The 12671-nt window shown below is 34.6% G+C and overlaps 1 protein-coding gene across 16 annotated transcripts in view; it reads right to left on the bottom strand.

The window, feature by feature from the left end:
- LOC150075038 (uncharacterized) overlaps positions 1 to 12671 on the bottom strand; it is a 595491-nt gene that overhangs the window by 129472 nt on the left and 453348 nt on the right. The window contains exons 5-6 of one of the 16 annotated variants that reach the window (XM_090388657.1): positions 10069 to 10335; positions 9381 to 9680 (exon numbers count right to left, since the gene is read on the bottom strand). The exons of 13 other annotated variants lie outside the window; for them this stretch is intronic. In XM_090388657.1, the coding sequence (XP_090244783.1) occupies positions 10076 to 10335 (260 nt within the window). In that variant the 3' untranslated portion in view covers positions 9381 to 9680; positions 10069 to 10075. Of the gene's footprint in view, positions 1 to 9380; positions 9681 to 9881; positions 10336 to 12671 lie in introns of those variants that run through there. 2 more of the 16 variants (XM_090388656.1, XM_090388655.1) reach the window with 2 other exon arrangements.

Genomic DNA, 12671 nt, shown 5'->3' with positions numbered 1-12671 from the left:
TTTTTCATCACATATCTTTGTTACGGCATACTTGCTGTTCAGAATTACATAATACACTATGCAATATTATAATAGCAAAAATTCTGAGGTTAGATATTAACTGCAAAAAATCGACGAGAGCGCTTCTGTTGTGTTTTATGAGATAATCAGTTGCGCATAATTTGTTTCTGATGGAATCATATCTCTTAACTGAAAACTTATGACTTTGGAAAAGTTTGAGATCGGGTAGCTGTAAGCAGGAGAAGAACAGGAGATTTTTTTGCCAAACAGGCAATAAATTAAGTAGAATTTTCAGAAAAAAAAAAAAAAAAAAAAACCAGGATGTTTTAGAGTCCACTGCAATAGAAATTAACTTTCACTGATAACGTACCAGTGCAGTATGCTTTCAAACATCAGCTTATCTCAGAGTTTTCTGTGTGGATTTCTGTTTGGACTGGCAGTTAGAAGACATCAACCATTACATTCCCAAAGACGGCCAACGTTTACAAAATCTTTATAACATACTAATTGACACTTTCTCCTTTCTGGAAATTCCGGTTTTTAGTCCAGAAAAACAGAAAACCGACCGAAGATTCCAACACAATTACAAATTACGGTCTCAGTTGCTTTGGCGCTTTATGACAAGGATAGCCTAATACCAACAAGTGCTCAATCTCCTCTTTTCATACCCTCCATACTCCACCTTTTAGGCCTCTGATTACAGAGGCATAATCAACACTAAGCGGAAGTCCGTTTTCCGATTTAAAGAAATCCTAGATGCTTTCAAGTTTTTCAAAAGAGTCACCTTCCAATGCTAGCGCAACTTTCGACATTTTTTTACATTTTTTTACTGCCATTGAAAATGATCCATTTTTCGAGGCCAAACTAACTCTTCTTTCATTAGCTGTACAATTTCATTAATAAAGCCTGTTGTTTTTGTTCTTCCACATTTGTATATTTTTCGCTATTTCACTATTGGAAAACATTTCTGAACAATATCTGTGAGTTGTGGTAATCATGCAGGCGCATGGTCAGCGTAACTCAGAGGAAGATTATATTTTATGAAAAAAAGATGCAAATAAACATTCGGCACGTAACACAAATATCATCGTCACTGTGAAATGGAACATCTATTTTCGCATTTCTTTTTAATTATTAAGTAAAAATAGCTTAAATATACATATCTTTACGTGTTCCTTTCAAAATTTATGGTAAAAAATATTTACGGCATAAGCTGTTAAATGTTTTATTAACATATCTTGATAATAATCAATTAGATAGATACCTCTTCAGATTTCTTCACTTTAAAAGGGTAACCACAAGTAAATTTTTTCTCCCCCTTCTATTTTTATTCGGGATATGCTGATTTCTTTACTTAAATTCAGTTCAAGTACAATATTAATTATTGTCTATATTTATTTTATGATATTACAACTTAAGAATTTCGTTACTGTCCCAAACTGAGGTACAAATCAAGATTTGAACCAAGAGTGCACTCCCAAAATCAAATACACCGTTTCTGAAGTGTTCTCAGGAAATCTCATACTCATGAGATACGTTTCTTTCCAGTGAATATATGCATAAAAGCGAATTTTAGTAATGATGCAATGTTTCTGTTAATAATGAAAGATTCTGTGGTAAAGTTCGACACAAAGTAAGACAAATTATAATTATATAAATTATATAAACATATAATTTATATTAACGAAGTCACATTTTGTAATAGAAAAAAAGCGGGGATACACACACAATGAAACGTGCAGCAAATACAGCGCATGATGTACATGAGTAAACAGGAGACTAATATGTCATGTAAAGATCCAAAGTGGTTTCGCAATAATATCTTGTCTGGATCTTCGGTAAAATTAAAACTGCCTTTGTTTCTAACCTGCTCTCTCTTCGAACTTCCGCGTGAGAAAGTGAGGATAAACGCAGTGCTTAGAAATCTCCTAAACTGAGCAAGAACTGGTACTAGTTTCACTTCTAGTTTAGTGCTCAAAATATGCACCATTTCGAGTTCATATTTTGCTAAACAAACAGGAATTTGCTGAGTTCGAGAGCTCAGAGTGGACATAAACGCTTCAGAATGCTGTTTCGGTTTGTCACGCCCATTAGTACCGCTTTGAACATACTTGATTATTAAAAATAAGATATTTTATTAATATATATATATATATATATATATTTTTTTTTTTATGGTTCAGCCGGGTAAAATTTTCCATACGGACATAGGAATTGAAATACCGAGTTTACTTTGATTTTGACCCTCGAACTGAACAGTTCTTTTTTTTAAATGAATTTGATGTTCATTTTGTAGTTTCCTTATTTTGTTCAATTTGGTTTATCTAATAAATTGCTTGGATACAGTGCAGATCAGAGACGGCCCCACCATTATAGGTGACCTAGGCAAGTCGCCCAGGGAGCCAAGTTCTAGTTGCTGTCGTACATATAGACGAACTAGGTGGTCGTCTAGAGGAAAAAATCAAGTTAAAAAAATTAACACAAAGTGATGGAAAAGATATAGAATAAAGATGTCATTATTTCAATTCCTCTGCTAGTACAGATTGAATAGGAGTCAATTCATTTCTCTTCATTTCTGAAAATTAAGACAATGTGTATTATGCAATAATGCATATTGTATAATCCACGTTTAACCGTCCCCGGAACTGAATACTTGTCCCTTATTGCTGCTAAGTACGGTTAAGCAACTAGAAGTTACAACTGTCCCGGGGACAGTTGTAACTTCATGGGACAGGTAGCAATTTAAACTGCTACCGTATATAATATCGTCGCATTCTCCTCGAGTGGATCGAATCTGTTGAACTGGGATAAGTTCTTCCAAATTGTGTTACGATATTCAGTTCTGTTTCTGTTATATTTTCCTATTTATTATAATTTCAATTTACATGTTTTATTTTGTGTAACTTATAACATCCCATGTAACTATTCATTTTACCAATTTCATCATTCCTTAATGTAAAACTCCTGGCCATGTCGCCGTGATGAGAACTATTGTTTCTAGTACTTGTACCGTACTTAGCAGCAATAAGGAAGTTTATTATCGGTCGTCCTGTAAGATGACTTAATACCAATATATTTACAATTTATGGTACTTGTGTATTATCCTCCTACCAGTGTAAGTTACAAAGTTTTACCTAACCTGAACAAAATATTTATGACGATGAAGGTTACATCACTAGATGTGGTGGCGTTGTAACGATGGCGGGAGGATAACAGACAAAATACTCTACTTTCTGTTATAACTATATTACATCATTTAACAAACGCTACTACCCCGCCCCCTTGCATTTCGGCCTGAGTGCTTCGCATTCAGTCCTTTTTCCTTGACTCTATTCTTATGTGACGTATAATCTGAAAATAGCATATAGCGGCCAACTTAATTTGTGATGCGATCTACTTTTTTCTTCAAAATGTGCCGCGATCTACCATCTCAAAAATTTCATTGCACAAGGTGCACAAATCGAGGGATGACTGTATATTTAAAATTCGTCGTGATCGACCGAAATTAAATTCGCGATCGACTCGTTGGCCACCCCTGGCATATAGCATATTAATTGGTAGTGTTTTTGGTTTTATCTAGTTGTATCGATGGGTTTTACGATAAATTAGAAAGATAAATATATAATACATATTGTAAATGAAATTACAACAACAAAGTTAACAATTGTGAGAGACAAGATTGTGAACAGTGTTAAAAAAAGAGGGAGAGATTCCAATATAACTTACGATCTTTACAATGTAAAACAACCCCAGTCTAACTGGGGACCATGCACATAGTTGAACCAGTTGTACATTTATATGTAATTTTTCTATTAATACCGTAAATAAGTAGCTTTGATTTTTTAAGTACACAGTATCAATGTATTTGTGTTTAGTTCCTATGGTAAATTTTCAGTCATTTTTGCCAAGATATGTGATTTATTATTCTGTTCAAACTTAGGGACTCCGGTTCAGGTAACCTTGCTTTGTTTTAATGCGAATATCGTGCTCAGTTCTCCCCAATTACTTTTGAATTTCTTTTAGTTTTGAATCTCTTTCTCGAAAACTTTATTTTTACCAAGTTTACGAATTAAATTCTGAAACTTTTAGTATTAGTAAAGGCAAATAAGCACAAGCGAAAAAAAAACAGCCCACCCTTCCCACATTACTTATCCATCCCCTTTAATAATTTGTTTAGTTCTTCTTTGAATTTTAATAGACGATAGCTTATTTCAACAACTGACCATCCGCTGGCTGAAGGCGAACTTCCGCACTTCACATGCGCAATCTGAGTAAGAGGAAGAATTCTTCCAGAGCCAAGCTTGCTCAATCCATTCAAAACTTTAGACACCGCCTAAAGATGACCTCGCAGGTGCCTAGTCTCCAGACGCTGTAATTTGCGGAACTGAAGTCAGTTCTGAAAATTGCAGGTGAACGAATAAATCCCTTTCTCTTGGAGATTTCATGACGCACCTCTGGGGGAAAGACTGTGTTCCAGTAAAGGTTCTACTTTTAAGATTGCTACAATTGAAGTTTTACCAGTCATTTCTGCACAGGAAGAGACACACTAAAATGATCAAAAATGCAGACTTCTTTACCACCAAAGCTTTAGACTGTCAAGTAACAAAAACAAAGGTATATAACAACAGAAGCTAACAATTAACCCACTCCTAAAAAGTTAAAAGAATACAGCTCTGTAAAATTCGATTAGAGACCAGGCAGACATTAAGTTAGTAGATCACGGTTCATTAAAAAGTTATAACGGGTATTAAAGTCAAATTTACGTTTGTGAAGGAACGTTCTAGGTCAGCGTTTCCCAAACTGGGGTTCGCGAAACGTTCAGAAGGTATCATCAAGTAATATGTGTTTATTTTCTTAAAAAATGTACTGATAGAATAACAACGAATTTCGTTATAAAATATTACTTATTTTCAATACGATTAGTATATATCATTGTATACATATTTCGAATTATTCGTTCTGTGTATAGCAAATTGATGATAAATAAAGTTATTTTTATATATCTGTATAAAAATAAGAATAAAGTTGAGTTGTTTCACACATTAAACTTTGAATTTTCTTTTCAGAAAACCCAGTGTTCATACTGGGTTTTCTTTTTTGAAGGGGGTACCGCAAACCTGTTTTGATTTTTGAAGGGGTCCGTAAATCTCAGTAGTTTCGGAACAGCTTCTAGGTGAAACGGAATTTACACAGACTTCTAAAGGTAAGCAGTGGTTCTTACAAATGGTTTCTGCTGCATGTCTTTTCTACAGATCAGAGGTTCCCAAACTTTCTCTCGGTTCAAGGCGCCCATAGGCCAAAAGAAATACCCAACAGTTCCGTTTATTAAGTAGATACAAAAAATATAATTTTTTTTATATAAGCGTAAAATAAAGTTATTGTAGGGGCAGTGCTGAAAGCAAAAGATACGGAGGGTCAGGACAGCATAACGGTAAAGATATTTACCGGTCCGTTCTCCCTAAAGATTAATAAGAACTAAACTGTATTCTCACGAGGGACGAGAACAAAAAATGTGTGAGCGTGCGCTTTCGCCTATACCACTGGATAAAGCAGATGAAAGTTGGTACAGGGAGGAAAACTGGCCACGCATGGTGATTTATGGAATTTCTACAATTAGAGGAGAATAAAACCATTGGAAGAAAGGGTGGCATAGTCGGCTGGACCGGAGATAGATCGGAGGTAATGCGAACGTAGCGTAAATAAAAGATCGAAGCGGTGATTTATCTAATGGAAATTTCACAGTGTTGCTAAAATGCAAATGAATACAGAACAAAAAACGTCTTAGGTAAAGTTACAGAAATTAATTAGCAACAGCAGTAGGGAGAAATTTACAGGAGTAGAAATAACCACATTGAAATGCTTAAAACATTTTAAAAACAAAAATTTTAGTTTCCTTTGTGGGTATCTCTTTAAAACTTCGGAGAGCCCAGTTGAATTTTACGAGTTGTACAAAAATACTCTGCTTTAATTATAAATGTAACTGACAACTGTCCATTAATCGTATCTGTCAGAAACGGATTTACGGATCTGTGCACCACAGGGTGCGTACATGTAGAAAGCAGGTTGACCAGCGTCTGTTGTCAGTTCCGGGAATTATAGTCGAAGCCGGTGCACGTGTGAATTGAGTGGTGTGTACACATTCAAGTAGGGTTGCCAAATTTCAAAAACTTTTAATTATATTAAAAATAACAAGAAAAACGATGATCATCGATTGACGTAAACACAAAATAACAGCAAAAACTACCAGACAAAATACTTCAGTAAACCGAGAATATTTCGCTTCTGCGCATCCGCCATTTTATTATTCCAATCATCAGCGCGCAGCAAACATAATGTCCAGTGCTTTGGCCGCTGACAACTAACAAGCTTAAACTAAGATGTATTCCAATAAGCAGGCGGATTGATACAACCAGCGATGACCAGTTCTGACAAGCTATTACTGTGTGCGGGAGAATTTTTGAAAAACACATAACAATAACACTGTATGATTTTTACGAAGAAAAGGCTTCATATCAAAAAATATGTCATTCATTTCACTATGTTTTTCACAAAATCTTTTTTGGTGCCTCCGTAGCCAGGTGTGCAAGAGCAGCAGTGCATAGCACACGCTTCTTGATTAGACCGGGGTTGAGCCCGTGACCACCAAATACAGAGGATGCGGAAAGGTCAGGGAATGACCACCGCATATCCCCGGAGCAATCTTTGCTCCTAAAAACCAAACAACAACACCAAATCTTTTACTCGCATAAGATTGAAAATGCTCTTGCTGGTGATTTATTATTATTATTATTTTTTTTTTTTAAATAAATTCTTAAAGCTATATCCATATTTGTGAAGGTGATTGATAAATCAACATTAGTTTTTTTTTTGCACTATGGAAATGCTAATGGCTGTATAATATCTAAATCCAGGCTTTGTTCCCGTGCTGGTACACTTAAAGACATCGGGGTTGGGGGGGGGGGGGGGTTACAGGCACTTCCACAAGTTGCCTCGATACTTTAATAAAGGCGGGGGGGGTCATAGAAAAATATTACTAAGAGGATAAATCAGAAGTTTTAACATATAATAGTTATTCAGATAACAGTACGAATATATATTGACAAGTGTATTCTCCTCCGAGTACAATTCGGTGGAATTATAAGTATTCACAACCCTCCAGACAAATTTTCTCCATTATAAAATTACAGGCTTATATGCTGGTTACTCATAAACGTGAACGTAACTTTGAATGCCAGCAGATAAACTATATCGATCGAAAAAATTCAAAGAAAGGAATTTTTGGAACAGCCTATAAACAATTTATACATGGAAGTGAAACAAAGCTTCAGAACAGTTGAGGATTGATACAAAACGTCTATGCCTCTTTAACTTGATTACTACTAAGACAGAATTTAAAGTATTCATATACCATCATTTTGTTAGGGGTAAATTGACTCTTACCATAGGGCGACTTCTGTTCGATACTACCGAAATAGGGATAACGGAAATCTGAAATTTATTGCAGAAAGAAGTTTACATTTCTAGTTTTAGAAATGTTGTAGGTTAATTATCTAGAAATATTTTTAGCATTATTTTATGTACACGAAACTGTTGTGAAACAGCGCGTTCATAAAACAACCTGTTTCATCCGTTGGTGGATCAGTGGCATATCATCCTACGGCACAGGTGGTGCAGCTACATCAGTGCCCCACAAAAAGAGAGATAAGACATTGTGGGTGTGAATAAAGAAACGGTGCACCAGGCTCCACGCTCGTGATGTTACGTCACTTGGACGCTTCATTTAAGTAGTTCTAGGAAGTTAAACCCAACTGCAACTAACATCAGTATAGGACTATAGGCGATCAAAACAAATCTGGAAATAGGAAGGAAGTGTCTACTCGTGTCTCTCTCTCTCTCTCTCTTCCTGCTCTGTGCATAATATTATACGTCACCCCCCCTCCCCAAATTATCGTGTACTTTTATGCTTTCCTCTGTTAAATTTTCATGCTGTTAGAAATTGTCCATTGCACTGTATACTTTGCACCATGGAGTGAAGTTCGCAAAACTATAGAATGAACAACCATTTTGCTGGTATCTTGTATTTTCAAAACCTGAAAAGATCAGCTCGAATCTACTTGTGTTTGAAGCATCGGAAGAAAAAAAAAATGTATATAAAAGGTGAAGAGATTGCAATATTCAGTCACTTTTTAAAAATGAATCAAAGGTGACTCAAATGGTAAGTTCTTACCGTATAACTTCATGAAAGGAAAGATTAAATTTTGCTTGAGATGACAGCTACAAAAAAATATATATAAATAATCTAACCTCATAGGTGCATATCATGTATTTCTGAAACTCCATTCATTTAAATGTTTTCCTATTAATAGTTAAATTACATTAATACCAATAGTCCGATTTCTGTGAATAATCTTTCCACCAAATGAAAAAGAAAAACGGCAATATTTGCTTGTTGTTAAAAAAACAACAACTTTATTTAATTTCAAACACGTTACATGCTTGAGAAAGACAATCTGACAGCCGATTACGTTTCACATTTTGGCTACGCCTCACAACAAGAAATACACACAAAATACTGCTGTGCCACTTTCGGAGCACTCGATAAAACTAACCACTTTCATAGCAAACCACTATATTAAAAAGTCTAAAGCAATATAAATTAAGCCATATTACTCAGAGCATTAAAAATCATTGTAAAACTCGGTTAAAAAGATGGACGTTTGCACTGCTTGGTGTTGGCACCAATATTCTTTTCAACGGGACTAGGAGCTTCGCGGTCCTTATAATAATTGTTTATTATTATTATTTATTTTTTGACTGATCGTTAAGTTCGAATAATGGCAGCGTATTGCAACGCAAGGTCAGAATTATCACAGACAATGTTGCTAATATAAGAATTCTTTCAAAGAAAATACATAAAATTATATGCAGTTTTATATAAAAGAAAACTACAGGTAGCTGCACAAAATTATGAACACTTTTTTAAAGCAAACAAAATGGGCACCTTAGCTCCAAAATGAACCGTCTAATGCACTCGGATTCTATCACATAAGATTCATCATCATACACCATGGAGTATTACTGCAGTAGTGACATAGTCATTTGTCTTGAATTCAGAGTCTAAATTCCAATGAACAAAACCTCCATGAAATATTATGAAAGTAAAGTACAGTACATTTTTGAATCCCAATTACAGAGATCGTAAATCCATACTGCCAGTTCATTCTTTGAAATAAACCTACACGATTTTCGATGAACTTTGCCTCAAAGCAATCAAAACATATATAAAAAAAACCAAAAAAAAAAAAAAAAACCAGTTCTGTTACGCTTTGCAAGATTCATATATGTTTCAAAGAGCTCAAATCTGTTCCTTGCCAGGCAGTTATTAGCGCTGAAGGCAAACGTGCTCCAATTTCAGCAGAAATGATAGTCTGTCACGTTGCTGTCTTTTCCAGCTCGTCGAGGACAGGTGTTTCGCAGATGGATAGGTAAGTACTTCTTCCATTTAAATCTTTCAAAACACAACGGACACTGGTAGACCTTTTTTCCGTGACTGTGCATATGTTGTCGGAGAAGATCCTTTCCCTTGAAGCCTTTACCACAAATGTTGCAGTGGAACATTCCCCACGTTGAACTTCCATGCAGCTTAGGACGAGATCGAACAGCCCAACTTCTTCGAACTTCTACAGGGGATGAAAAACACATTTATTCGTAGTTGATAACGACGGTATTAGATCAAGCCTTTACGGAAGAAACAAAAGCAAACATTTCTTAAAAAAGAAAATGACGCTGCCACAGAATGTCTAAAAATATTTATATACACTGCCCACACCAAAATCTAATCACTTTAAAATTTTCAGAATATCCATGACCGGTTCTGAGAAATTGTCTATCAACTGTGCACCTTCAATCTACAATTGTGACATTTGCAAATGTTCTTTAATTTACGCTTGGAACTTTGTTGTTGTTTCTGTGATAATGTGTCGTGTGAAACGTGCACTTCGATAGACTGCGGTCGATATTAATCAAACTAGATCTTGAGCCTTATATTGAAGGGACAATCAAACGCACCTCTCCTTCAGTGACTGTCCGCCATGTGATGTCGTCGCATATGACACCAGCGAGACGACCTCCATCGAAATGAGGCGCCACAGAGTTCACAGAAAAGGGAGTTTCTAGAATGGAGATTCAGATGTTGTTTAAGGAGTTGTTTCGATTTGAATTTCTTTGGACAGGATGGACATCGAAAATAGTCTTGCAACGGGGCTAGAAGGCGGTCCTTTAATAATGGTGTAGGGAGTAGACTAGTGAAATCCATCAGTCCTCCAGATGGGCCTTCTGAAACGAAACATTGCTTTAACTTAAAATCATGCAATAAAATTACATAAGGAGGGAAAAAATAAAAGAAAAAAAATTAATTTTATCTTCTATTTTTTAATCGAAATGATACAATCATGGCGAAATAATGAACCTTCGTAAATTAGTTTGCCGGTGTAAATTAGTTGCCAATATACTGCATATATTAAATATGCAGTACATTGAAGTCAACAATTGAGTTTTTAAATACACGTTATTGTACTACTAATTTAAATAGCTTAACTGTACAAATAATTTTCGTAACTGATGGTTTTATCGCACAGAATAATAATTTCAATCATTAAAAACAAAAATATACATTTAAATATAAAATTTAAAATTATTTAAGCACTAATGAAAACAATTACACTGTAATGAAAATTACTTCATGTTTATGTTCTAAAACAATGCAAATCAGAATGAACTGCATGGAATATACAGTATCAGATTTTAAAATTACTCAAGAGTTCTTTGAAAATATGAATTTCGACTGAAATGCATAAAACAAAGTACAAAATTTACTAACCCCTTCAAGATTAACGAATGCATTAGTGAACAAGTTTGACAAGCAGTGATTTCTGTTTCTGATAATTTTTATTATTATTATTATTATTACTAATTTATCTAGGTGTCACAAACAACATAATTAAATGGAATTATGAGAAAATTTTATACGCAAGTTAGCTAACTCTTGGATGAAACTTTACTTTTTTTTTTTTTTACTAGTATAATTTCACGCAAAAACCTAAATTTCAAAGAAAAAAATAAGAACAATATGTGATCTGATCAACTATATCATGCATAAATTTCTGCTAAATGCAACAAGTTATGCTTGTGAGGTACGACCACTATGACAAAGCTATTATTAAATAAACAAAACAAAATGAAATTAAATTAACCAGAAGGAACAGATCATCCAAGGAAGTACAGCAGCAGCAAGGAATAACACGAAGAAATATATTCGTGCACAAATTCCAAAAGTGACCCACTATAACCACGAATAATAACAAAAGAGAAAGTTTAGGGAAATCACAGTAACCATTTTCGATCCTAAAAGTAATGCACATTATGTCCTGAGCTGGATATCATCATTCTTCATTTCTTGGTGATTCCCCTCTACTTCTGACACACTCTCTTTCTCAGGATTTTTTTTTTTTTTTTTGGCTAGTGCAGTATAAGCCTCAGGCTTCCTTGCACCACGTAGCTAATAATAATAATAATAATTACAATACAATTTTATTTATTAAGAGAATTCGTTTATAATAAATGAACTTGTTAAGAAAAGTAAATTTCTTGACAACAAGTTGTAGTTCTTCCTTTACAAGTTTTGTACAAATTTGTTATCTTACAGAAAAGACTATGAAGTCACTACACATAGTATATTCCACACTGTAAACAGAGGTAGTTTATCTGCATATCAATTCTAATCTACTGTGTCATTGAGTATCAAGAATTTTCTTATTAGGAATTTTAATTTGGAGATGGGATAACTTCTCCTGAGCCCGAAATCAATGCTAGCCAACAAGTTGTCTATTACATTCATTGTGTGCCTATCTCCAAATCTATTTAGTACCCTAGGGTGAGGCAAAGTAATTGCTTTTGGGTTCCTTAAATTATGTGAGACATTTCTTTGCAGATTCGACTCTTCAAAAATAGTGTTAAGATTTTTTAAGAATAGATTTAACTTCAGTTTTTGAACTGGATACAATATTTTATGTTTCAACAAAAATTACCTTCTCTTATTCAGGTCATTCCAAGAGTTTGTCCCCATTAAAAGTTTCAGAATCCTATTCATTAAGTTGTCTATTGCCCTTATTTCTGTTTTATTTGCTCGTGCCCATATATTTATTAAATAATTGAGTTGGGAGTCCACTAATGCATAATATAAGGTTACTTTTGTTCTAAGATTTAACTTATTCTTAATGTAGTAGAAAAAGTACACATAAAACCTCATTTTTTTGTACAAGTTTGTTATATGCATTATCCAACTTAGAAAATAATAATAATAATGGCTTAGGCCTGTCGATTGGTTTTGGACGACAGTGAAATTTACATTTAGTATTTTGGTTTCATCTGTCATTTGCAGTGGGACATCCATGATCGGTTGGCCTTCAACAAGCAGCCCGTGACAGAAATACGATCATTCAGGAATTGTGAGCAGCTGATGTCTCCCGACCAAGTGATTATATGATCTTCCCAAATTTCCTTTGTCACTATTATTATTCTTAAAGTGGGTGTCGGTATCTGCTTTTCTGATCTGTGCACTTTTCTCCCATTACTGAGAGCAGCAGTTGTGCCTTATCCTGCAGGATTCCATC

The sequence above is a fragment of the Mastigoproctus giganteus genome, chromosome 14 (genome assembly GCF_048544385.1).
Source record: "Mastigoproctus giganteus isolate SK-2022 chromosome 14, ASM4854438v1, whole genome shotgun sequence".
Lineage (NCBI taxonomy): Eukaryota > Metazoa > Arthropoda > Arachnida > Uropygi > Thelyphonidae > Mastigoproctus > Mastigoproctus giganteus.
Note: the sequence above shows the minus strand (reverse complement) of the source record. Positions and strands in the feature narration are given on the sequence as shown.